The sequence below is a fragment of the Patagioenas fasciata genome, chromosome 21, assembly GCF_037038585.1.
Source record: "Patagioenas fasciata isolate bPatFas1 chromosome 21, bPatFas1.hap1, whole genome shotgun sequence".
Taxonomy (NCBI): domain Eukaryota; kingdom Metazoa; phylum Chordata; class Aves; order Columbiformes; family Columbidae; genus Patagioenas; species Patagioenas fasciata.
The window spans coordinates 7,036,201-7,063,984 of NC_092540.1; the positions used below are offsets into that span (position 1 = coordinate 7,036,201).

The 27,784-nt window shown below is 49.1% G+C and overlaps 2 protein-coding genes across 2 annotated transcripts; one reads left to right on the top strand and one right to left on the bottom strand.

Moving 5' to 3' along the window:
* Positions 1 to 1,886: 1,886 nt before the first annotated feature.
* LOC136110664 (olfactory receptor 10A2-like) lies at positions 1,887 to 12,844 on the bottom strand. Its single transcript, XM_065854240.2, has 2 exons — positions 12,482 to 12,844; positions 1,887 to 3,853 (listed from the first exon to the last, which is right to left on the bottom strand). Exon 2 carries the CDS (start codon positions 3,851 to 3,853, stop codon positions 2,888 to 2,890), a length of 966 nt encoding a protein of 321 aa, XP_065710312.1. The 5' UTR covers positions 12,482 to 12,844; the 3' UTR covers positions 1,887 to 2,887.
* On the top strand, positions 2,878 to 5,741 carry LOC136110721 (Golgi-associated RAB2 interactor protein 5A-like). Its single transcript, XM_071817729.1, has 3 exons — positions 2,878 to 4,363; positions 4,498 to 4,841; positions 4,932 to 5,741. Exons 1-3 carry the CDS (start codon positions 4,229 to 4,231, stop codon positions 5,167 to 5,169), a joined length of 717 nt encoding a protein of 238 aa, XP_071673830.1. The 5' UTR covers positions 2,878 to 4,228; the 3' UTR covers positions 5,170 to 5,741.
* Positions 12,845 to 27,784: the final 14,940 nt, after the last annotated feature.

Below are 27,784 nucleotides of genomic sequence, written 5' to 3' on the forward strand. Positions count from 1 at the left end.
CCCACATCAGTGCCCATTGCAGGTGCTCTGGGCAGTCACCCCACAGCCTCTACCCCTCTGAAGGGCACAGCAGCTCCTGGGGGTCAGAGAGGGGTCACTCCATAGGTGGGTGAACATGCATTGCAGAAGGAAAAGGAGGCACCCTGTGTCCTTTGGTCTTCTCTCCACATGATCCTGAGAGGTCTGCAGACCCTCATGCCATCCTGTCTCCGTAGGCCAGCACAAAAGCCCTGGCCCTTGAGGTCCTTAAGAGCTCTTACTGTTCCAGACACAGAGCAGCCTTCCCAAAGGCGGTGCAGCCAGAAAGCTCTTTCCATTTCCCATTCATCCCTGACACAATGAGGATAGATCTCAGGAAAAAAAAAAAAAAACGTTGTGGCAGTCCATTTGTTTCATTTTAATACAATGAGAGACTCCCCATTTACGCATTTTCTAGGTCACACTACATGGGTGGATACTTAAGCAGGAAGGGATGAATAGTGACATTTCTTGGAAGACACCAATAGTGCAAGTGGAAAAACAACAAAAAAAATGTAAAGGTGGCAGACTTGGCCTATCGTGACATACACTGGGAGCCATTTGCAGGCAGAATCAAGCAGTCTATGGCTGCTGAAAACATCCAGTCATCAGCTTCCTCAGTGCATCTTCGAGCTCCTGGATCCTCATGCTTTAGATGAGGGAGTTCAATGTTGGAGGTACATACGGGGACAGAAATGCCATCACCAGATCCAGGTATGGGGAGGAGATGGTTGGGGGCTTCAGGTAGGCAAATGCACCAGTGCTGACAAACAGGGAGACCACGGGGAAAAAAAAAAAAAAGACCTGGCTAACACATCCTGTGTAGGAGATGGCCCTGGTGTCCCACAGGCCATGGACTTGGAGACAGTGGCCCAGACGGAGGAGGGAGAGGTTGAGGAGGAAGAAGTACATGGGGGTGTGGAGGTGCTGGTCCCAGGCTATGGTGGTGATGATGAGGCCGTTGCCCAGGAGGGCAGTCAGGTAGATGCCCAGGAAGAGCCAGAAGTGCAAGAGCTGCAGCTCCCATGTGTCTGTGAATGCCAGGAGGAGGAACTGGGTGATGGAGCTGCTGTTGGACATTTGCTACCTCTGAGCATGGGGACTGTCCAAAGAGAAAAAGGTTAAGCTAGGTAGGTTGAGCGAAATACCTTCAATCTCTCATAGAAATCCCCAAACTGCCTTTCTTTCAAAAAGACTTCCACGAGCTCTGCTTTGGTCTGATTCATGGTGTCACTGGGAGCAGGAGTTCTGCTGTAGACACTTGAAGGCCTTGAACGAGGGCAGTATGAGAGATGAGGAGAACAGGGAATCGTTCTCTCACAGATGTCACTCAGGGCAGGAGGAGGATCACAAAGATTCAAGTGGCTTACTCCTCCTGGCACAGATGATGGTGTGACAGGATATGGGCCATCCCTGCGCCAGCTGAGAAGGGCAAGGAACAACCCTTTTCCACTGAGCACAGTCCAAGACCAACGTTCAGCACACTGTGTGCACCTCTGCCATGTACCCAAGTATGCAAGAAGTTCTCAATAAGGTCTGAGCAAAGAGACCTCATGCACACACAAGTATGCATCTACATGCATACGTGCAACTGTGCACCCAGGCACACTCAGAGGCTGTTGGAGATCAGGTTGTTCTGAGCAGCTTAGGATGTCCTGGCAGCAGGTTTGCACTGGAGATAACTGACAGAGTCCATTGTTGTAAGATGGTGGTTGTACCATCTGGACTGTAAAAGAAGGTACCTGATAGAACCGCACTCATGCTTGTCTCTAGTATTTGCCCCTAAAAGGCAACAGGCAAAACTCAGTGGAGACAACACCTGTGTGGGCCAATGCAGGCAGATTGCAAGTACAACCAGAGGCCATGAATGCAATTGCAAAGAGCAAATTTATTTTGGTTACCTCAGTACTGGGGGATCTCCAAAGTAGCACCTAAGCTCCCAGGCAGAGGTGACACAAGTGGGGACGCAGGCGTTGCAGAATTCAGCCCTGGTAGAAGATCACTTGGCCTGCTGCATTCTCCTGTATTTCAAGGCTTCAAGCAGATGCAACCTTCTGCTGTGCTCTGCTCTTTCTCACAACAAAGCAGGAATCTCAGGCATAATGATAAGGTGCCTCAGAGTTTCTCACAGGCCTATGCTATCTAATACAGAGGTTCTCCTTGTCAGGCACACGAGGTCAGTAAAATAAGTAGTGTGATGTATGTGTTTTTTCTACAACCCAGCTGCAGTCACTTGAGCATATATACAGTTAGCCTCCTTGCCATTTCTTGCGGTATTCCCATACAACTCCCATAAGAGGTTGTTTTTCTTGCTCATTATGATCATTTTTCTCTTTAAACAAATTCATCAAACAACACATTTTGCTCCCACTCACTCCTGAAAGACCAAAGAGTGAGTCTTGGTCTCTGGAGTCTGCTGGAAGAGAGGGAAGATATCCATGTGCTCCAGTAAAACATAAGACATATGAAGCTTGAGAAATCTGGCCCAGGGTCTCTGCATTACCAGGTGAAATGACACGTACAGGCTGATGCCACACTTTCATACAGGCGTTTATAGACCCAGAGCATTTGTTGGTCATGTAGGAGGCTGCATTCAGTTTTCTACTCTAAGGCAAAGCTAGAGCTGATTTCCTCCCCCTTTCCACATGACAGAAGATAAATGACTCCAAGGTCCTGGATGGGTTTATGTGCAAGTGTTTGTACAAGGATCTCAGGCACTTCTCCAAACAAACTTATTCATGGCATAAAGAACTGGTAACACAAAATCTCTTAATTTGAGATATATCCATCTTCCAAGTGTTCCGAGTTATAAGAGTGTTTAAAAAAGAAACAAAAAAATCAAGTATACAGAGAAGAAGAAAGATTCCTTTCAAGCAGAATAAGTTTGTATCTTCCTCAGCTCAGCTATAATTTTGATAAGTACTCCCTTCACTTCTTTATTTCTAAGGCTGTAAATCAGTGGGTTTAATGTGGGAATTATGGTTGTGTATATGAGAGCTAGGACTTTCTTAGTGTCTTGTGAATTACTAGATTTTGGCCTCAAGTAAATCAAGGTCCCACTTGCATAATACAGTGTTACAGCTATAAGGTGTGAGGAACAAGTGGAGAAGGTCTTGTGCCTGTCCTCTGCAGAGGAAATCTTCAGGATACTGGAGATGATGCAGGCATAGGATACCAGGATGAGACAAAATGGTGTAAAGATGACCAGCACTGTGGCGGTAATTATCTGCTTTTCATATGAAGAGGTGTCAGTGCAGGAGAGCATAATGAGTGGGGGAATATCACAAAAGAAGTAGTTAATCTTCTTGGACCCACAAAATGGCAATGTGAACACCCAAGCAGTCTGCACCACAGACACAATATTACCACTGCAGCATGACAGTAGGACCAAGGAATGACAAACTCTGCTGTTCATGACGACTGCATATCTAAGGGGGTTGCATATGGCCACGTAACGGTCGTAGGCCATGGCTGCCAAAAGGTAGCATTCAGTGGCTCCTAAGAAAATCACAAAGTAGAGCTGTGCGGCACAACCAATGTAGGAAATGCTCCTGTCCTCTGACAAGAAGTTTGCCAGCATCTTGGGAACAACAGTTGATGCTGTGGAAATATCCAGAAAGGACAGGACCCGGAGGAAGAAGTACATGGGCTTGCAGAGGATGGGGTGCACTGTGACCATGAAGATGATAAGGTTCCCAATGATGGTGGTGGTGTAAATTAAGCAGAATGTGAAGAACAGTAGGTGCTGCAGTTCTGAGTGGCTGGAGAATCCAGAGAGGACAAATTCAGTCATTAGGGTGTGGTTTCCTGGTTCTGGTCCCTCTGTTGACTTCATCTGGGAGGAATCAAATGGACAGACTGTCAGAGGGCTAGATCACAGGGCTACATGCAGCTGAAGTGAGGAGTCTCTTGGGAATCCCGGGAGAGACACTGGATTGAAGGGTGCAACTCTAGAGCTGGCTTAGCTGAACACAGTAAGAAGGCAATGGCTGGGGGTGCTGAAAGTGTATGATGTTAGTACTCTCCAAATTTCATAGTTTGGGATAGTGACCAAGCATGCAACTATGAGGAGTTGACATTTAAGGGTTGGCTCCTTTATAGGTGTGGGGTTAAATGTGCTTCCCCCAAATGTCAGGTCTGTTGTCCCACCTTGTTCCACGGCTGGCACTGCTGTGTCCTCCCCGGGCTGCTCCCCGGCCTCCAGCCGCGGATGGGCCGCCTGTCGCGATACCTGGCCCGGGGGGAGTACGGGCAGCTGCGGGACTGCCCGCTCTTCGAGAGCGACTTCCTACAGGTGAGGGCAGTGAGGGGTGGCCCCGCGCATGCTAGCTGTGTCCCCTCAGCCGTGGGCCTGTAGCTCCCACCTGTCCCTTCAGCCATGGCCTTATTCCCCGAGGCCTCTGTCCCCTCAGTTCTGGCCCTGTCCTTACACGTCCTCTCAACCACCGCCCTGTCCTGCTTTGATCTGTGTGCTCTCAGTCATGGCTCTGTCTCCTCCCCAGCCTTGTGGCCCCTCAGCCGTGGCCCCCACCGCCCTGTTCCCCGCACCTGTGTCCTCTCAGCTGTGTCCCTGCCCCCTCCCTCCATCTGCCCTCATATCCGCCCTGCCCCCCCAGCCTGTCCCCTGAACCACACTCCCCCGCCCCATCCCCCCTCACCACTTCCCCGTCGCCACAGGTGACCCGCAGCGGGGAGGCTGCCAGCCAGGTGACAGTGGCCATTGCAGCCAGCAGCCCCCTCCTCCCGCGCCCCGACCTCCTGCTGCTGGCGCGGCCGGTGCTGCCGTCACCCCCCGACCCCGAGGAGGAGCTGCAGCTGCTGGGGTGAGCCCCCCTAGACCCACTGCACCCCAAAACCCTGAATCCCCCTCACCCTAAAACCCCGTTGCCCCCCGATGGACACATCCCCCCCAGGCTGCTGCCGCTGTCCTTGGTCCGTCTGTCCCTGCGCAGCCTCCAGCGTCACCAGCTGCGCGTGCGTCTGGTCACCGGCCGGACTTTCTACCTGCAGCTCCTGGCGCCCCCCCCGCGCCTCCCGCGCCTCTTCAGCCGCTGGCTCCGGCTCCTCTTCGTACTCCGGGAGGCCGGGGGGAGGCTCCCCCAAGACCCTCCCAGGGACGGGGCAGGGCTGGGGGAGCCTGAACCCCAGTAAAGGTGGAAGGGAGATGGTGCGCCCCCTGCCCCCAGGGCTGGGACCAGACTTGACCCCCAGGAAGGACAGACAGACACGGCAGTGTCCCAAAAACAGGGCTCTTGACCCACTGTGCTGCAAAAGAGCCAAATTCTGACCACTGAGCCCAGATGTTGATTTTCTGACAAGAGTTGTCCCAGTCTGGATGTCGGCTTGAAGCAGCAGCCCAGTGATCCCAAAGTCAGGCTCATTTATACCAAATGTGATCACACCCCCTCAGGGCGGTCCCGCAGGGCTGATGTTGACACCATCTGCACACAAGATATATCACACTGCTCAGCACACTGTGCAGCACATTGCTCTTCCTATGCACGTTCAGTGAGGAGGGGGCTTCTTGGGGGAGCAGCCTTCGACCAGGAGCTGTGGCTTTGTATTCAAATGATATTATAATGAGCAAAGTTGTCTTTCAGTTAAGCACATCCACAAGTGTGTCATTAACTGCTCAGGAGTCAATTGACTGCTCCTGGCTGACCTATCAGTTCCGGGACAGGCTTTGTTCTACAATTAAAAGTTAATTGCTGCTGCACATCTCATTTATTATTTGTCTAATATGAACTTTCTCATGGGTCTCACGATCTCTTGGCCCATCTGGCAACACCCACCTAGTCAGTGGGTCACCCCATTGTCACCCCTCTCCCCCAGCCCAGGGGCCCTCCTCTGACCTCCTAGTCCATCAGTAACCCCCCAGGAAGGACAGACAGACACGGGGAGGGGGGCAGAGCCAGTGGGTGTCCCCCTTCCAGCCCTGGATCGCCCCCCAGAAGGAGAGATGGATGTAGGTGGGTGCAGCAGAAGCTGGGGGCTCTGTTTATTTCAGGGGGCACCTCTGCCCCCCTCCTCCAGCCCTGGGTGGGGGGGGAAATCACAGGGTCTGCTGCACCCCCAAAATGAAGCCACTCCAACAGATCCCCCCAATAAAGCACAACCCCAATTAAAGACACTCCCCAATTTAACACAGCCCCACAATTAAATACAACCTTCAATTAAATACAGCCCCCCCCAGTTAAATACAACTGCATAATTAGACCTAAAGCCCTGAATTAAACACAGCCCCCAATTAAACGTCACCCCAAAATTAGTCACAGCCCCCACAACACACATTCCCAGATTTAAACACACCCCAAAATTAAGCCCACCACCAAAATTAAACATACACCCCCCAGTTAAACACATCCCAACTTAACTCCCCAATTAACCCCTCCAAAGCTCCCTAAATCACCCCCTTCTCCCCAGCCAACCTACCTCGTCATTGGGGCACTGTGTGAGGAGAGGCACACACTGGGGAGCTGCCACTGCTCCCCCAGATACCTGGGACCCTCTCAGGTCCTGGGAACCCTTTCAAGTATTGGGGACCCTCCCAGATAGCAGGGTCTCCCCAGATTCCAGACACCCCCAGCTATGGGGTGGGGCAAAGCATGAGGGGGCGGGGCTGTCACACGCCTTTCCTGCACGCAGCATCTTTTGCACTGCTGTGCCGTGGGCACCATCTTGAGTGGTGGCAGCGCTGCCTGCCCTTGGGCCACTGCGTCTGGTTCTGCCAGCTCATGTCACCTTCTGGGCTGCCCCGCCGGCCTCCAGCCACGGTTACAGGTTGGCTGTGCCGGTGGCTGTGCTGCTGCCTGCCCCAGGAGGGCAGCTGCGGGACTGCCCGCTCTTGGAGAGCGGCTTCCCACAGCTGAGGGGCGGCCCCGGGGCCGCCAGCTGCCTCACCTCAGCCACGTCCCTGTGTCCTCCTGTCATCCCCCACAACCGGTGACCTCTCAGACATGGCCCCATGTCCTCCCAGCCTGTGTCCTCTCAGCCTGTACCCTCTCAACCATGACCACTCCTGCCCCCCATTTCCCCACTCCACCCCATCCTCATGCCACTGCCACCCTATCCCCTCCTCTCACCACTTCCCTTTCCCTCAGGTGACCTGCAGCAGGGAGGCCACCACAGTATCACAGTATGTTTGGGATTGGAAGGGACCTCAAAAGATCATCCAGTCCAATCCCCCTGCTGGAGCAGGAACGCCCTGGTGAGGTCGCACAGGAAGGTGTCCAGGCGGGTTTGAATGTCTCCAGGGAAGGAGACTCCACAACCCCCCTGGGCAGCCTGAGCCAGGCTCTGACACCCTCACTGAGAAGAAGTTTTTTCTCAAATTTAAGTGGAACCTTTTGTGTTCCAGCTTGATCCCATTACTCCTTGTCCTATCATTGTTTGCCACTGAGAAGAGCCTGGCTCCATCCTCATGACACTCACCCTTTATATAATTATAAACATTAATAAGGTCACCCCTCAGTCTCCTCTTCTCCAAACTAAAGAGACCCAGCTCCCTCAGCCTTTCTTCATAAGGGAGATGCTCCACTCCCTTAATCATCTTGCACTGGACCCTGTCCAGCAGTTCCCTGTCCTTCTGGAACTGAGGGGCCCAGAACTGGACACAATATTCCAGATGTGGTCTCACCAGGGCAGAGTAGAGGGGAAGGAGAACCTCTCTCGATCTACTGACCACCCCCCTTGTAATACACCCAAGGATGCCATTGGCCTTCCTGGCCACAAGGGCACAGTGCTGGCTCATGGTCATCCTGTTGTCCACCAGGACCCCCAGGTCCCTTTCCCCTACACTGCTCTCTAATAGGTCATGCCCCAACCTATACTGGAACCTGGGGTTGTTCCTGCCCAGATGCAGGACTCTACACTTTCCCTTGTTAAATTTCATCAGGTTATTCCCCGCCCAACTCTCCAGCCTGTCCAGGTCCCGCTGGATGGCAGCACAGCTTCCAATGTCAGCCACTCCTCACAGCTTGGTGTCACCAGCAAACTTGCTGATGGTACACTCAATTCCCTCGTCCAAATTGTTAATGAATATATTGAATAATATTGGCCCCAGTACTGACCCCTGAGGCACTCCACTAGATACTGGCCTCCAACTGGACTCCGCACCATTGACCACCACTCTCTGGCTTCTCTCCTTAAGCCAGTTTGCAACCCACCTCACTACTCTGTTGCCTAGACCACACCTCCTCAGTTCAGCTGTGAGGATGCTGTGGGAGACTGTGTCAAAGGCTTTACTGAAGTCAAGGTAGACCACATCCACCGCTCTGTCATCATCCATCCACCTTGTTACGTTCTCATAAAAGGCTATGAGGTTGGTCAAGCATGACTTACCCTTGGTAAAGCCATGCTGACTGCCCCTAATGACCCTCTTATCCCTGATATGCCTTGAGATGACACCAAGGATAAGCTGTTCCATTACTTTCCCAGGGACAGAGGTGAGGCTGACCGGTCTATAATTACCCGGGTCCTCCTTCTTGCCCTTTCTCAAGACTGGAGTGACTTTTCCTTTCCTCCAAACCTCGGGCACTTCTTCTGTTTCCCAAGACTTGGCAAAAATGATGGAGAGCGGTCCAGCAATGACTTCAGCCAGCTCCCTCAGCACCCACAAGTGCATCCCATCTGGACCCATGGATTTATGGATGTCCATACTACTTAATAGCTCCCTAACCCAGTCCTCATCGACTAAAGCAAACTCCTCCATTGACCTGTCACCAGCCAGGTGACAGTGGCCAGTGCAGTCACCACTTTCTGTTTTTACCTTTTGCTGAGCCGTTTGTTTTGCCTCTCTGTCCGCCAGCCTTTTCCGATTCCGAGCTCACTTTCTGGTGCGCCTTAATATGCATGATTGCCATTTTTCTTAGGAAGTTGAACTGCTTCAGTAGTTCCAGTATCTCCTCCGCATGCTTGATCTGTTTGCCTTGAGAGTTCAAAAGTCCCTTTTCTTTCCAAATTGCTCTGTGCACATGCAAAACCCTGAAAGCATACTTAGAGCCAGTATAGATGCTAACAGTTTTACCTTGAGCTAGTTCCAGAGCAGAGTAAGAGCAATTATTTCTGCCTTCTGTGCGAAAGGATTTTTTAAACAAAGGTTCAGATCACTTCCCGGCCAGCTGCTTCTGTCCATAAACCAGTTTTCAGTGTTTTCAGTAGGAATGTCTTTTAGATCTGGTCAGTGGGATTATGTTTCTTCGACGGTCTCCAGGCAGCCATGATGAACTGGTTCTCCAAAGTTACCACTGAGGAAAGAAGCTGGGTTGACAATGTTAGTGACGATAATTTCTACACCATCTTGTTAGACACTGTGTGGGATACTAGCACAGTCATTTTCTGACCCATGGTAAATCTTCAGGCCTCCTGTATATCCAGTACCACTGCAGCAACTGCCCGCAGGCATCCAGGCCACCCCTTTGCAGTTGCGTCTAAATGTTCGGAGAAATAGGCCGCTGCTCGTCAATATGGTCCAAGATCCTGTGCCAGTATACCCAAGGCTATTCCCTGTTTCTCGTGAGAGAATAGGAAACATGGTTTACTCGCATGTGGGAGTCCTAGAGCAGGGGCTGACATCAAAGCCTTTTTAAGTTCTTTAAAGGCTCATGTGGCTTCCTTATTCCATTGCAGGTGTTTCTGGTCTGTAGGGTCCAGGTCACGCAGCCTCCTTGGTTCTAGTAGTGATTAAAATGTCATCCACATATTGTAGTATCTGTCCCTCATCAGACGGGGCTTCCAAGGATTCAAAATCTTTAGCAAGCTGATTTCCAAATATTGTCAGGCTATTATTAAATCCTTGTGGCAACACCGTCCATGTGAGCTGGGTTTTACATTTATTTTTAGGGTTCTCTCATTCAAATGCAGATATTGTCTGGCTGGCTTCATGGAGAGGGAGGCAAAAGAAAGCATCTTTTAAATCTAAAACGATAAACCAAGTCAAATGAGGTGTTAATGCTCTCAGAAGGATGTATGGCTCTGCTACCACTGGGTAGAGGTCCTCAGCTATTTTGTTTGTAGCTCGTAAGTCCTGAACCGCCTAATATGACCCATCTGGCTTGCGGACAGACAGCATAGGGGTGTTATAACTGGACTTACATTCCTTTAATAACCCTCTTTGCAGGAATTTCTCTATTACTGGCCAAATTCCTTCCCTGTCCTCTTTTTCAAAGGGTATTGCTTGATCCTTACCAGCTGCCGTCCTTTGATTTTTACCTCAACTGGTGAGGCATTTTTGGCTCTTCCAGGTACATCACTGGCCCATAATCCGGGATACACTTGGTTCACAACCTCTTCATCAATTTTGCCCTCTGTGGGAACGGTTACTAAAAGGAAACTCATTATTTGCACATATTGCTGATCATTTGCCTCCAGAGTAATTTCTCCTTTTTCAAATCTTATCATTGCGCCCATTTGTTCCGATAGGTCTCTCTCCAAAAGAGAATTCATGGAGTTACGCATATACAGAAATTTGTGAATGCCTACTTGTTTACCCAACCTGTATTCCAAGGTTCACAAAAATATGCTCTTTCACTTTGACCAGTGGCTCCCTTTACTACTATGTAGTCATTACTTATTGGCACTGAGAACGAGAATCTTGCTTTCAGTTTCTGTAACTTCCTCCGAGTATCATTTGCTGACTGACTTGTAAATAAGAAGACTAACTGCTGTATCTCTACTTCTGAGCCTGGGTCAGAAGGTGGGTATCTAAGGGGAAATCCGGGTGCTGTGTGCGCGTTACACACAACCGAGCAGCCCAGCAGGAACGGGCCAGGCAGCGGTGGCTGCCCCCGCGCTCCATCCCCCACGGGCGGCGAGCCCGGAGGAGAGGAGCTGAGCTCCAGCTCCAGCAGCCGCCGCTCTCCCCACCCCACCACCTTTTTCTGCCGCTTTAACAGGCAGTCAGCTTTTTCCTTCTTTTCTTCTCGCCCCAGCTTATGGAGGGGGTGAGACATTTATGTTCAAACTTCACAGCATAGGCTTGGGCTCCTCTTGCCCTTTTTCTCTCTTCATTTAATTCCTGCGACTATAAACTTTATATGCAATTTCAATTAGCTGAGCAATAGTTAGATCCCTCAGCTCCTACCTTTGGTAATTTCTTACAGATGTCAATAAACAGCATATTAAGCATCAATCCCTTGCATTAATTTTAGATCCAAAACAGTCTATCCGCAGAACAACACTGACTGCAATACAGCTAACCCAGAACTTCACGTTCAAATCACTTCCCCCACTAATTTGCTCTCATGTGTACAGATGCATCTGAAGGGGGAGCAAGGTGGTACTTTAGTAATGGAACCAGTTCTCATTTTGTAATTATCTCCCCAAACAAAATTATTTTGGTACCAAATATAAATATACAAACTAAAATACTGAGCTCAGACATGCAAACCAAATACCTGGCTAAAATATACAAATAAATCACAATTACATTCATTCAAGGCAATATCTTGATTTTAGCATTGCACCTTTGGGCCGCTTACTGCGCAGCCAGGTAGAGGCACCGCTGGGTCTCCCTGACAAAACAGGTCAGTGCAGTTGGAGCCCCATCGGCACCTGTCCCCCCGCTTCCTTCAGCAAGCTGGACTGGGCAAGGCTTTTATCAGTGTCTCATCTGGGGTATTACAACTGTTATCCCAAAACAGGATTTCTTACCTGGTGTACACACAAAAAGCTAAATTTGGTACGCTGAGATGAGGCACAGCTTATCACACACAAAACCTTCTCACCACATGCACACAATTAAAAGCTAAATTGCTCATTGTACAGATGGTTGTAGTCTAAAGATTATTACAATAGACATGGAATGCCCAGGCACTTATAAAGATAACACACATGATTACCAAACCAGCTATTAGTTCAACAAACACTTATCATTCACTTCGTCTGTCTCCAGCTGGTCTCCTCGCAGAGAACACGGAACCGCGGATCGGGGCTCCGCACTCGCTTCACAGTCAGACTGCGTCTCAGGCGCTCATTCACACAAAGTGCTCATTCACACAAAGCATTCATTCACACAAAGCACAGTTCTGGGCACAAAAACTTCTTGATCAAACAACATGTAACTGTCACCATAAGTATTCCAATTACAGCTACAGCAATATAAATTTCAATTCCCATGGGTTAAGATGTTATAAGATGTCAATTGCCATGGGGACTCGAAACCCTGACAGTTGTTAGTGGGACTCGAACCCATGGCTGGAGGCTGTGTTTACCCTTCTCCAGCTTCCATAACAATCATTAGCAGGTCCATCCCGGCTCCCGTAATTGAGACGCAACAGAAGTCTCATGGTTACTCGATCTACCCCCAAGATCGCTAGCGGCTGACCGCCTTCTGGTTGGGTCAAGTCAGTAACCCCCTTAGGTACCCATTTACACCAGTACGGGGAATTTGGCCATGCGCAGGCGTCCCTCGCGAGTTACTGGCCCCCCATGTTATGGGCCCTTGTTACAGAAAACATAAACATACCTTATCCACTTAATGCAAAAGGTCGTTGTCTGCCCCCGTGGTGACCAGCCGGAGCGGAGCGAAGCCCCCCCATAACAAAAGGTTCGGGACACATCTAGGAGGTCCGCTTCTCTCAAGCGGTCCGCACAGCCAGGCAGAGTTTGTCCCTTCGTGGTCACCAAAACTGACGCGCGGAAACAACTTTACAACCTATAAAGTCATAAAACTTTACAACTCACAAAGTTATAAAGCAGGTGTGTATATTTTGACATCAGGTGCAAGGGGGATTGTTCCACCGTTCATGCACAACTTCTAAAAATATGAGGTGTGTTTAAATACAGTAAGGTGTTACATATACATAATGACCCCAGGAACGCCTATAAATATTCATAACCTTTCCCCGCTTCTTATTAAAATGAGTCTTAGGTAATCATTTCCATAGTCTCCGCTTTGACCCCTCCCTGTTGCACCTGCGCAGTGCCATCTGGTGGTCTTGAGGAGGGTCTTTGGATGAAGGCTCCTTCAGTTTTGTCACAGTGAACTTTTTACCTTTGGCTCATTACGTTGAATGGACTGAAACCCAAGCTGCCAAGTCGATTGAAATCAGACTGGCGCCCCCTTCTGCTGTAAATCTTCGTTATCTTGTCTCCTCAAGTTTACAGCTGGTGCAGTAAAACTTCTTATCTTAGCATTTGATGGGGTTCTGTTTTTCTTAACATAAGTTTACATAAAGCTCTAAACTAAGCACTTATTGTGTGGCTAAGCCTTAAAGTGTTAGTTCGTTAGTAGGCACTCATATGTTTAGTTAACCCTTAAAATGTTAGTTCCTTCTATCACCACCATCCCCCTCCTCCCATGCCCCATCCTCCCGCTGCTGGCACAGCTGGTGCCACCATCACCCCCCAGCCTGAGGAAGAGCTGCAGCTGCTGGGGTGACCCCCCGGATGCACTGCACTCCAACACCCTGACCCCCACTGCACCTGCTCCACCCCAACACTCCATCACCCCCACAATGGACACATTCCCCCCAAGGCTGCTGCTGCTGTCCTTGGTCATTCTGTCCCTGCAGAGCCTCCAGCATCACCAGGGTCTTGTCACTAGCCACACCTTCTACCTGCAGCTCCTGGCAGTCCCCCCTGTTTTCAGCGCTATGGTTAGGGATAACACTGGGTCTGGCACTTCCTCCTCCTGGGGCCCATGGGGGTCCCCTGCAATCCTCCATCCCCCAGGGCCCCCCTACCAGCATTCCCCCAGGGACAGGGAGGGGCTGGGAGTGTCTGAAACCAAGTAAAGGTGGAAGGGAGATGGTGTGTGTTCCCCCCCGCCCCACGCTGTGACCATGACCCCCAGAAAGTACAGACAGACCCCCTGCAGTGCTGCATCCAGCTCTTGGAGCCTTCAACACAGGACCTGTTGGACAGGGACCAGAGGAGGCCACCAAGATGATCCAAGGTTGGAACAGCTCTGCTGTGAGGACAGGCAGAGAGTTGGGATGTTCAGCCTGGAGAAGAGAAGCTCCGGGGAGACCTTATTGTGGCCTTTCAGTATCTAAAAGGGGCCCATAAGAAAGATGGGGCAGATCTTTTAACAGGGCCTGTTAGGACAGGACAAGGGGTGATGTTTTCAAATTAAAGGAGGGAGATTCAGGCTCGACATGAGGAAAGAATTGTTGTGCCTGAGGGTGGTGAGAGCCTGGCCCAGGTTGGCCAGAGAGGTGCTGGATGAACCATCCCTGGAGACATCCCAGGCCAGGCTGCACGGGGATCTGAGCAACCTGAGCTGCTGAAGATGTCCCTGCTCATGGCAGGGGTTGGACTCGATGAGCTTTGAAAATCCCTTCCAACCCCAACTATTCTATGATTCTATGAACCTGCCACTGCCATGGCTCAGCCTGGCAGTGCCACTGGAAAAGTGTCTCCAGAAAAGGGTGAAACTGCTGGGAGGCAGCTGCTGGAGGAGAGGGAAGGGCAACATCAGAAACAAGGCTGGACAGCCATGCAGCCAAAGCAGAGGGTCTTGCTCCCTAAGACAGTGCTGTGATCTTCGGCACCTGGAGGGGACACAGGTGAGGATGGTGCTGCCACTGGAGTGCGGCCATTTCCTCAGATGCCCTTTCCAGCCCTCTCTGCTGCCTTCAGGTGGCTTCAGATGCCCAAGACACCAGGGTTTGGAAGGGAGGGATGGAGAGAGGTGCAAGGCCTGACAGGGCCAAAAGGCAGGGGAATCCAGCCACAGGTCACTTACATGCACCAACCAGAGCTTAGGGTTTTTCATGATCACATCTAGCAAGACTCTTGCCACCAACTTGTCAAAGATGCAGAGTTCTCTCATCACTTCGATGAACACAAGGACAATGTCTGTCCTCTCAGAAAGTTTGAGGTATGACACACAGGACTATGGGAGGAAGGGAGAAAAGAAGCGAAACTGTGTCACACCAAATGCCCTGACAGTGCTTCTTAGCTGAACAGCCCTGGTGAGAGATGTCTGGCAGTGCTGGCAGCAGTGCCTGCAGCAAAACTGGCAGCAGCTCCCTTCCCACTGCTCTTTCTGTCCCTGTTCCCTGGGGAACAAGCTGGCTCTGCACCCCTGATAAGTGCTGCAACCCCCTGCATAGACTGAGTTAACTGGCTCGATGCAGGGGCAGCTGGGTGAGCAGGTCTTTGTTCCAGAGGCCATCCTGCCCTCAGGGAGCTGGGGCAGTCCCTGACCCAAACACCTGGGGGTCTCTTGGGGACAGCCCTGCGGGACAGCAATGGGGGCTCACAGCCCTGGCCTCCCACACCTGCAGGGACAACTAGGAAGCCTGTACTGACTCGGGTGTGGGGTGGCCACAGGCTGCTGCTGAGCCCTGGTGGCCCAGGCAGGGATGTCTGGGAAACGGCTGTGCCAGGTTCTCCGCCCCAGCTCATGCTGGGACCCTTCCTCTGGGCTGAGCTGGAGGAGGGCTGAAGGGGAGAGTGGGCTGGCAGCTCCCCATCCACCTCTGCCACAGGGGGAAGGAGGAAGGCAATGTTGGGACCAGTGCAGGGAAGGAGGGGAGCAGTGGGACCCCAAGGTGACAGATTCCCGGACTCTGATGTCCAGCAGCCCTCACCCCTTATGCCCAGGCCACCCCCATGGTGGCAGCATGCCCTTCCCAGTGACCCTGGTCATGGCACCTTGGCCATGGTCTTGTTTTGATCATTCACAGTGGGAGCAGGTCTCTCTGCACTTTCTTCTTCATCTTCTTCTCATTTGTGCCGACCGCAGTCTTCATCACATCATGATTCTCCATGGAGAATTCCTGAAATAAGAAAAATAAACAAAAATAAAGGTCTGAATGCTCATGGTAATTTATTTTACTAGTACAATCCATAATCTATCTCTCTGCTCCCTTGTATATTTTATATTTATATTTATATTTATATTTATATCTGCATCTAAAAATATTTTCCCTTGCATGCAGCCACACAATCATGGAATTCATATCACTCATGTTTTCAAAGCGAATGTACACCTGGGCTGATCACTTCAATAGAGAAAACAGACATTTTTATGATGTGATTAAGTTAATCTTCAAGTAAATAAACTATTGCCGTATTTCATGCACTTTGAGAACATAACAAGGAAGATATATATCTCAGGACTGTGAGATGCCAAATAGGGATCCACAAAAGACCTGGGATAAAGGATACAGGGTGTGCTAATGATTATATTTGGTTTACGTGGCAAGGTTTTGGTAGTGGGGTGGTGGGGGCGAGCTGCAGGGTGACTTCTGTGAGAAGATGCCAGAAGCTATGCCCATGTCAGACAGAGCAGTTCCAGCTGGTTTCAAGACCCGCTGCTGGCCAAAGCTGACACAATCAGCAGTGGTGGCAGAGTCGCTGTGATAACTGCTTTTGAAGGTGCTGGGGTCTGTCACTGTTCGGCACTTTTTAAGTACCACCTTCCTAAAAGCACAAAACCAGGAGATTCCAAAATGTCAGAAGTCAAGCAGGCAAGGCAAAAAGACAGCTTGGCTGAGCAGGGGTCTTCTTCTTGAATGACAGCAAAAAAAGAATGTTTATGGTCAGTGGAAAGAAAGTCAGGAGTCATGGGAGGACTACAGAGATGCTGCTCGCCACTGTAGGGAGGAAATCCATGCGGGCAAAGGTCAATTAGAGTTGAAGCTGGCCAGTATTGTGAGAGACAATAAGAAGGGCTTTTAAAAATATGTTAATAGCAAAAGGCAAGCCAGAAATAACATTGATGAACATGGTCACCTCACAAAGAGGGACATAGACAAAACCAAGACATTTAATGTTTTCTTCACCTCAGTCTTCAACACCAAAAATGGACCCAGGAGCCCTGATAGCCCTGGATTAGAGAACCATGGCTGGGTGAACAATAAACTCCAAATTGATCCAGTACTTGTGTGCCATTTGGTACTCCAGCTAGACCCTCACAAGTTAATGAGGCCTGATGAGATTTGTCCAAGGGTAATTAAAGAGCTGGCCGATGTTGTGATGAGACTTCTCTCCATGATTTTTCAGTGCTTCTGGGAATTGGGAGAGATCCCAGTTAAATGGAAGCTGGCAAACATTCCAAGCTTCAAGAAGGGCAACGGGGATGATCCTGACAACTACAGACCTGTCAACCCCACTTCTATGCCTGTCAGAATCGTGGAGGAGATTGTTCTGGGAGTTACTGGAAGACATATGAATGACAACACAGTCATTGGTCCCAACCAGCACAGGTGCAGAGGGGAAAGTCCTTCTTGACCATCTTAATTTCTTTCTATGACAAGGCTACCTACCTAGCTGACTAAGGGAAACCTGTCAAGGTGATCTTTTTGGATTTCAGTAAAGCCTTTGATACTGTCTCTCACAATATCCTCCTTGGTAAGATGTCCACTATACTGTGTTCAGTTTTGGACCCGTCATCATGAGAAAGACATTGAGGTACTAGAGAGAGTGCAGAGGAGGCAACAAAGCTGGTGAGGGGCATGGAGCACAAGTCTTAGGAGGAGCGACTGAGGGAACAGAGTTTATTTAGCCTGGAGAAAAAGAGGCTTAGAGGAGACCCTATTGCTCTCTACAACTACCTGAAAGGAGGTTGTAACATGCAGGGTGTTGGTCTCTTCTCCCAGGTAACAAGTGATAGGACAAGAGGAAATGGCCTCAAGTTGTGTCAGGGGAGGTTTAGATTGGATATTGGGAAAAAATTCTTCATGGAGAGGGTGGTGAAGCAGAGAAATAGGCTGCCCAGGGAAGTGGTGGAGTCACCATCCCTAGAGGTGTTTAAAAGGCAGTTAGATGAGGTTCTTAGGGACATGGTTTAGTGCTAGAGTTAGGTAATGGCTGGACTTGATGATCCTGAGGGTCTCTTCCAACTGTGGTGATTCTATGATGCTATACAGCTGGATAAACATACAGTGCAGTGGGTGAGCAATTGGTTGATGGGCTGGACTCAAAGGGTTCTAGTAAGTGGGTTTATGTCGGGCTGGAAACCAGTCACTTGCGGGTTCTGCAGGGATCCCTCTTAGAGCCAAATGACTTAGACTCAGGACTTAAGGGAATAATTAAGTAAGTTTGCTGATGACACAAGATTGGGAGGAGCTGTTGAAACTCTTGAGGGCAGAGAGGCCCTGCAGAGGGATCTAGACAAACTGGAGAACTGGGCAATCACCAGTTGCATAAAGTTTAACAAGAGCAAGTGCCAGATTTTGCACCTGGGACACTGCAACCCTGGCTGTACAGACAGACTGGGGGACGAGATGCTGGAGAGCAGCTCTGTGGAGAGGGATCTGGGAGTTCTGGTCAATGGCAAGTTGAACATGAGCCAACATAGTCCCTGGCAGCTAAAAGGCCAACCATGTCCCAGGCATTTCCAACCAGGCGAGGGAGGTGATCGTCACACTCTGCTCTGCACTGGTGCAGCCTCACCTGGAGCACTGTGTGCAGTTCTGGGCACCACACTATAAAAAGGCTATAAATCTACTGGAGGGCTATGACCTAGTTGAAGGGTTTAGACCAGTATCTGTGTGAGGAGTAGCTAAAGTCACTAGGTCTGTTCAGCCTGGAGACCTCATTGCAGTCTACAGTTTCCCCACCAGGAGGGGCAGGTGCTGAACTCTTCTCTCTGGCAACCAATGACAGAACCCAGGGTATGGCAGGAAGATGTGCCAGAGAAGGTTTAGGTTGGGCATTAGGAAAAGGTTCTTCACCCGTGGGTTGGTGAAGCACTGGAACAGGCCCCCTGGGGAGGTGTCACGGCCTCAAGCCTGACAGTGTTCAAGAAGCGACTGGACAATGTCCTCAGACGCACAGTGTGGATTTTGTGGTTGTCATGTACAGGGACAGGAGTTGGAATCAATAATCCTTGTGGGTCCTTTCCAACTCAGGACATTCTATGATTCTATGCTGCTGTGTTTAAGAAAGGGTAAAAACTGCAACAGCAGTTGAGAGGAGTGTGTATATGTGAGAGAAACAACTATGCAGACACCAACAGTGAAGAAGGAGGGGAGGAGGAGCTCCAGACACCACAGCAGAGATTCTGCTGCAGCCTGTGGTGAAGACCCTGTAGTGTGGGCTTTCCATGGGCTCATTACTTCCTTCAGATCACATCCACCTGCCCTAGTGTGGGATCCTCTGCAGGCTGCAGAGTGGTGCAGACCAGCACCCCCAGATCCCTTTCTGCAGGGCTACTTTCCAGCCATTCCTACTTTATACTTGTGCCTCTTGTTACTCCATCCTGGGTGCAGAATACAGCACTTGGACTTGTTAAATTCCATGTCACTGATGAGTCCCCAGTGCTCTGATCTATCCACATCCCTCTGCAAGGCCTTGTCCCTTGAGCGAGTCAACACTAAAACTCCCATTTCAGTATCATCAACAAATTTGCTACCTGTGCATTCAGCTCCAGCACTAGATCACTGATAAATACATTGAACAGAACTGCCACTAGAATTGACCCCTGGGGAATACCACTGGTTACTGATCACTGGATTTAACTGTACTCTACTGACTGCACTGATTTGATCCCCATCATTGACCCCTGGGGAACACCACTGGTTACTGATCACTGGATTTAACTGTACTCTACTGACTGCACTGATTTGATCCCCATCATCTGCTATATGGAAGTTTAGACATTTAGGGCCCAGTAGGTAGAGATCAGCAGGTAGTGCCCTCTAGTGTATCTTATAGTATTTGAAGCTGTATGGGGATATAGCGGAAGATTTGGCGAGGAGGTTGGTTAAATGTAAATACGCTCAAGTGACTTGCACCTGTCTGTAGAAAAAGCACACACATCGCACTAATTGTCTGACTGACCTTGTGTGCTTGATGAGTAGAAGCTCTGTGTTAGATAACACAGGCCTGGGAGAAACTCTGGGCACCTTATCGCTGTGTCTGAGATTCCTGCTTTGTTGTGAGAAAGAGCGGGAGGCTGCGCCTGCCTGAAGCCTTGAAATACAGGCGAGCTCAGCAGGCCCAGCGATCTTCCAGCAGGGCTGAACTGACCAGCGCCTGCGTCCCCGTTTGTGTCACCTCTGCCTGGGAGCTCAGGTGTGGCTTCGGAGATCCCCCAGTAGAGAGGTAACTAAAATAAAACTTGCTCTTTGCAAATGCATCCGTGGCCTCTGGCTCTTCTTGCGATGTGCCTGCGTATGTGCACACATTTGGCGTAGTCGGCAGTTGCTAGAACCAGCCATGCTGTGGTTTGCAAAAAAAACGGGGACAGGGGAGGCCTCGAGGGTGACTCCCCAAATTCCGGGATGGCCCAGTACGGAGCGCTGGGCTCCCGTGGCTGCTCTCCTGTCTGAATTCGCTCCACCGGAGTCATGGCCTCGGTTTGATGATGGGGCGGTGATTACCCCCCAGGTAATTCAAGCAGCTATGCTTAAGCTTCCATGGAGAGCAGCATCAACTTCTTCTCGCAAATTAGCGGGAAGATTGGGATGGTTATTTGTTACCGGTCTTAATGCTCTTGATCGTGATGTTGTTGCGTTGAAGAGTAAAATAAGAGAATTGGAAAAGGAGGTTGAGATTTTGCAGGATGCAAAGGCGATCGCACAAGAAGTAATTACCGTTCAAGCAGAGCGGTGCTATGAGCTGCAAGATAATGTAGACCGGTTGCTAGCATGTATTGCTAAGGAACAAAAGGAAAAACATGCCAAAAGTGAGTTTATGTGTTCTCAGGTTTGTACTCTTACCACAAAACACTCTTGGAATCCCAAGGAATGGGATGGAAATATTTGGAGTGAATCCTCAGACTCCAATATTGAGTCTGAATTTGACCCTGACTTCAATGGCAGGGAAGTGGTGGGAGCACAACCCCCCATACAAATGGTGCTGCAGCAGGAACAAGCAGATGAGGGGGGCAGAGAGCACATACTCACTCTCCGAAGGAGTTAACGGCATTTTCAGAGATCTCTCAGCAAACGAGTGGGGAAGGAATTCCGGCACAGATTTTGCCAGCTTGGGATAGTGGAGCTGTGTCTATCCATTTATTAGCAGATGAACAAGTTTTCTTAAGCCCTATAGCCTATGATGATCAGATACAACAACAATATGCTCAGCTGCAAACTGTCAGAGGTCCGGACAGGCAAGATATTATTGCACCTGTGCTGTATCAATGTTTGTGTGCAGCAGTTTTAACGGCATATGCTGAACCTCTTGAATCTGTGTTGTCCCGTGGAAATTGGTGCACATTGGAGGAAAGTATTGATTTAGTGCAGCAGATGGGGGTGGTGTATGCATTGATTATGGGATCCGATTCGGACAGGGTAGCAGTGACAAGTGCTATAGGTAATGCAGGCACTCCAACAAATGCCTTGAGCGGAATTGGGGCTGTAATTTCAGGACCCTCTGTTTGGGTGGTGGATAATGGAAATCTGGCAAAACTGAGAAGAGTTACAGCACAGGTGATGAGAACACTAATGTGGAATGATTTAGTACAAGCTGGTATCCCACAATCAGAAATAAGCGGGATCATGCCATCACAAATTTTTTGCCGCTTGCAAAAGTTAATGCTTATGCAGAAAAGCCAACCAGCCCCAGCCCCCCCGCCCACACTGCACCCACCCTGCACCCCAACTGCCACCTCAGGGCGAGACCAGTTTGCCTTTACCTGGCAACAAAAGCAATATACTTGCCGAGTATTGTCTCAGAGATACAAACACAGTCCCTCCGTCTGCCACCAAATCATAGCAGCTGATATAGCACTATGGTCGGGTACTGTTACTGATTGCCATGATATTGATAATCTGTTGATCATGGCAGTGTCACAACAAGAATCTGAAGCAGCTGCTGAATTTTTGAAGGTGCATGTGCAGGACCAAGGCTGGGCAATTACTCTGATGAAAATACAGGGCCCTTGTGCTACTGTACTATTTTTAGAAATAGTTTGGCATAGGCAGCTTAGAGAAACACCAGTTAAAGTACAGCACACAGTCCAGCAGTTTTCTGTACCAGCTGCAATAAAACAATTACATGCCTTTTTAGGATTTTTAGGGCCTTGGAGAATTTCCATCCCTACATCTTCTGTGGAGGAGGGTTCCCCTTGTAAAGAGTTAATAGCAGAGCACAATAAAGTTGATTCATTTGAGTCTCAAAACAGTAAGAAAGCAGATAATATGATCTCTGCTGAGCTGCATGCTCAAGCTCTAAATGTGCATATAGCTTGTGGACATGGATCAGCTTATGCTGCACACACATGGGACATTGGTCACAATCAAACCCCTTTGCTGTTATATACTTGTAAAACATGCTCACATCATTGGGCTGCTTGTACACAGCTACATTTAAGAGCACAGGGAAAGGTAAAACGGGGTCAGTGGGCCTCAAATACCTGTCAGGTTGATTATATTGGCCCCGTATCCCCATCTAGGGGGTGGCAATATGTATACACTGCTGTGGATATAGTGTCACCACTAACTACAGGGGAAATGAAATTATTCACACCAATGGATTGTGAACTGGGACTGCAGCCTATTGATTGAGATGTAAAAATTTATATGACTCCAGAGAATGCTGTATGGGTTTGTACCCTGACTTCTCCTCTTATGTTACATCCTTTACTAATATCAGATTCTCGAGTTCTTGTATTTCAGGTATCTTCAGTGAACACCTGTGTTTTATCTAGAGGAGACAGCACTGGAACAATGTTATTGGTGTCACAGACTCAACATCCAACTGAACTCCAATCTGAAAAAGTGCAGGCCACGACTTTCCAGTCTGTGTAAGCAATTAGCCCACAACAGGTTGTTAAACCCAGTGATACCAGCTGAAGGAGCTGGAGCAGCAGCGTATGTATTACTGGAAGGTGACAACCCCCATAGCTGTGTTACAGAATTGTGCTATGCTAAGGGATTTTAACACTAATCTTTCTTACTGTTGTTTCTCTGAGTAGGCAGTAGCTGCAAATGCTGCTTTGATTTTGAAGTCATGTGTTGCTTCAACACAGATGATGAACTAGCCAGCATGGAAGACAACATCTTGCATCTTTGGAACTAAGGCCTGGCTGAATGACTCGTTTAATTCCCTGACAAGATGAATGGGACACCTGATTATTGTAGAAATATGCTTTTTCCTTTTTCTGTATGTGTTTATTGTGTGCCCCTGTAAATTGCTCTGTGCTACACCTCACAAGCCCAAATGAACAACTCTGGCTTTGTTGGCCCCAGCAGAAGCAAGTCACGTGAGCGAGGGGGTGGAATGTATGGGGATATAGCGGAAGATTTGGCGAGGAGGTTGGTTAAATGTAAATACGCTCAAGTGACTTGCACCTGTCTGTAGAAAAAGCACACACATCACACTAATTGTCTGACTGACCTTGTGTGCTTGATGAGTAGAAGCTCTGTGTTAGATAACACAGGCCTGGGAGAAACTCTGGGCACCTTATCACTGTGTCTGAGATTCCTGCTTTGTTGTGAGAAAGAGCGGGAGGCTGCGCCTGCCTGAAGCCTTGAAATACAGGCGAGCTCAGCAGGCCCAGCGATCTTCCAGCAGGGCTGAACTGACCAGCGCCTGCGTCCCCGTTTGTGTCACCTCTGCCTGGGAGCTCAGGTGTGGCTTCGGAGATCCCCCAGTAGAGAGGGAACTAAAATAAAACTTGCTCTTTGCAAATGCATCCGTGGCCTCTGGCTCTTCTTGCGATGTGCCTGCGTATGTGCACACAGAAGCCATTGCACAGGCCAACAGATATGACTCAACACCTAAGAAGTATCCAGAACCTTCTGTAGTTACAGCTGGAGGCTAGAGAAGACACCATGGAGTATCTCAAATGGCACTAGATACTGATCTCTAGGCAATTAAGTTGTTCATCAGTATATTTACTTTGTATTTTAGACACTTAAATTTAAGACATCTGAAGCTGAATCTTACTCTTATAACATCATTCATGTGTTTAAACACATATTTTACATATAATTTGAGATATTCTAGTATGTCTCAGAGGTCTGGAAGATAGAACACAGTATCTATGGGAGATTTACACTCTTCTGATGTGGGAAATGGAGGACTAGAAAATCTCAGTGTATCTCAAATTGCACCTTATCCCTTTCACGTTGTGATACACAGCATTATATATCCTATCTGTTTGCCTTAATGAGTGATAAGGTATGCATGTATATGCTTTCAGGGACTACATCTTTGATCAGTTATGGGTCAATTTGACCACAGTGAATTTTCCTGCCATTCAGTGTTGTGAACCATAGTGTAACAGGGAGAGGTAAACATATCCAGAAAATTATTTAATCCAGAAACTAAGTTCCAGAAGTTGAAGTTGATGCATTTTTTTGATAGGAGTTGCTAATTTCTGTTTATCATACTTGTGCCACCTATGTTTAGCACCTGAAGGTGCTGGTTCTTCACAATACCAGTAAGAAAGGCACTCACACACTATAAGGTATCACTTGAAATGCCACTTATTGGAGCTAACACTCTAACAAAAACCAGGATAGTATGGATAATTTTACATCCTTTCAGATGCTGGGAACCCTGAGTTGTACAGTATCAAACAAATCTTTGGTCAGGGATCAGTATGCTGCGCAGATCTGTCTCTGCAAATGCTACCCGCTTTTAGTCACTCAAGCTATTACAGGGAACAGTTGTTCTCTTAAAAGGGAACAATTCCATCCAGGATTCTTACTGTCAAACAGAAAGGATGTTCACATATGAAGTTCGTGCTTCACTTTTAGGTAAAGACACACGAGGGGAGTAATAACAGGTACCAAGTGGTAGCTAATTGCAGGCTATACTGTTAGATTCAACTGTCAAAGCTCATCCTGCAGCCGGTGGATGTGCACAGCACAACAGTGGTCTGAAGGCCAAGCTGTACATGCAGCAAAGCATATGTCTGGGCCAACTCACAGAATCACAGAGTCACAGAAATACAGAATCACAGAATCACAGTGTGTTTGGGATTGGAAGGGACCTCAAAAGATCATCCAGTCCAATCCCTCTGCTGGAGCAGGAACACCCAGATGAGGTTACACATGAAGGTGTCCAGGCCGGTCTTGAATGCCTCCAGAGTAGAAGACTCCACAACTTCCCTGGGCAGCCTGTTCCAGTGTTCTGTCACACTCACTGAGAAGAGGTTTCTTCTCAAATTTAAGTGGAACCTTTTGTGTTACAGTTTGTACCCATTACCCCTTGTCCTACCATTGGTTGTCACTGAGAAGAGCCTGGCTCCATCCTTGTGACACTCATCCTTTGTATATCTATAAACATTAATGAGGTCACCCTTCAGTCTCCTCTTCTCCAAGCTAAAGAGACCCAGCTCCCTCAGCCTTTCCTCACACGGGAGATGCTCCACGCCTTTAATCATCTCTGTTGCCTTGCGCTGGACTCTCTCCAGCAGTTCCCTGTCCTTCTTGAACTGAGAGGCCCAGAACTGGACACAATATTCCAGATGGGATCTCACCAGGGCGGAGCAGAGGGGAAGGAGAACCTCTCTCGATCTACCGACCACCCCCCTTGTAATACACCAGAGGATGCCATTGGCCTTCCTGGCCACAAGGGCACAGTGCTGGCTCATGGTCATCCTGCTGTCCACCAGGACCCCCAGGTCCCTTTCCCCTAAACTGCTCACCAAGTAATCATTCCATAAATTATACTGGAGCCTGGGATTGTTCCTACCCAGATGTAAGACTCTACACTTGCCTTTGTTGTATTTCATTAAATTATTCCCTGCCCAACTCTCCAGCCTGTCCAGCTCTCTGGATGGCAGCCCAGTCTTTTGGCATGTCAGCCACTCCTCCCAGCTTGGTGTCATCAGCAAACTTGCTGATAGTACACTCTAGTCCCTCATCCAAATCATTGATAAATATATTGAATAATTCAGGCCCCAGTACTGACCCCTGAGGCACTACACTAGATCCAGGCCTCAACTGGACTCTGCCCCATTGACAACGACTCTCTGGCTTCTTCCCTTCACCAGTTCACAGTCCATCTCACTGCCCGATCATCCAGACTGCACTGCCTCAGTTTGGCTGTGAGGATGCTGTGGGAGACTGTGTCAAATGCCTTCCTGAAGTCAAGGTAGACCACGTCCACTGCTCTGCCATCATCCATCCATCTTGTTATGTCCTCATAAAAGTCAATGAGGTGAAACCATGTTGACTTCCCCTAATGACCCTCTTATCCCTAATATGCCTTGAGATGGTACCACGGATAAGTCGTTCCATCACTTTGCCAGGGATGGAGGTGAGGCTGACCGGTCTATAGTTACCTGGCTCATTGGTTTTACTGGCAGTGAGCTCACAGTTTCTGCTGCCAGAACTGTGTGCTCATTGGTTATACTGACAGTGACCTCACACCCTCTACTGCCACTACTGTGTACACATTGGTTATACTGACAGTGACCTCACACTTTCTAGTTCTACCACTGTGTCCTCATTGGTTACACTGACAGTGACCTCATACCCTCTACTGCCACTGTCATTGGTTATACTGACCGTGACCTTATACCCTCTACTGCCACTGCTGTGTGCTCATTGGTTATACTGACAGTGACCTCACACCCTCTGCTGCCAGTCCTGTATGCCCATTGGGTATACCGACAGTAACCTCACACCGTCTACTGCCACCGTTGTGTGCTCATTGGTTACCGCGACACTTTGCCTCGCAACCTCTGCTGCCACTGCTGTGTGCTCATTGTTTACAGTGCCAGTGAATTCACACCCTTTACTGCCACTGCTGTGTGCTCATTGGTTAAAGTGACAGTGTCCTCACACCCTTTAATGCCAGCACTGTTGCTCATTGGTTATACTGACAGTGACCTCACACGCTCTACAGCCAACACTGAGTCCTCATTGGTTACACTGACAGTGACCTCATACCCTCCACTGGCACTGCTGTGTGCTCATTGGTTACACAGAGAGTGACCTAACGTACTCTACTGCCAGCACTGTGTCCTCATTGTTTACACTGACAGAGACCTCACACCCTCCACTGCCACCACGATGTACTCATTGGTTATACTGACAGTGACCTCACAACCTCTACTGCCACAGCTGTGTGATCACTGGTTCTACTGACATCGACCTCACAACTCATTCTGCCACTGCTGTGTGGTCATTGGTTATACTGACAGTGTGCTCACACCTCCTACTGCCATTGCTGTTTGCTCATTTGTTATATTGACATTGACCTCACACCCTCTACTGCCATCGCTGTGTGCTCGTTCGTTATACTGGCAGTGACCTCAAATCCTTTACTGCCACTGCTGTGTGCTCACTGGTTATACTTACAGTGACCTCACACCCTATACTGCTAGCACTGTGTCCTCATTGGTTTCACTGTCCGTGACCTCAAAACCACTACTGCCACTGCTGTGTGATCACTGGTTGCGCTGACAGCAACCTTACACCCTCTACTGCCACTGTGGTGTACTCACTGGTTACACTGACAGTGACCTCACACCCTCTGCTGCCACAGATGTGTCCTCATTGGTTATACAGAGGGTGACCTCACACCCCTTACTGCAGGACTGTGTGCTCATTGGTTATAGTGACAGTGACCTCACATACTCTTCTGCCAGCACTATGTCCTCATTGATTACTCTGACAGTGAGCTCTCACCCTCTATTGCCATTGCTGTTTTCTCATTGGTTACACTGAGAGTGACCTCACACCCTCTACTGCTAGCACTGTGTACTCATTGGTTACACTGACAGAGACTTCACCAGATCTACTGCCACTGCTGTGTGCTCCTTGGTTATACTGACAGTGACCTCACACCCCCTAATGCCACTGTGTTCTTCACGTTGGTTATACTGACACTGACCTCACATCCTCTACTGCCAATCCTCTGTGCCCATTGTTTACACTGTCAGTGACTTCACACCCTCCACTGCCAGCAC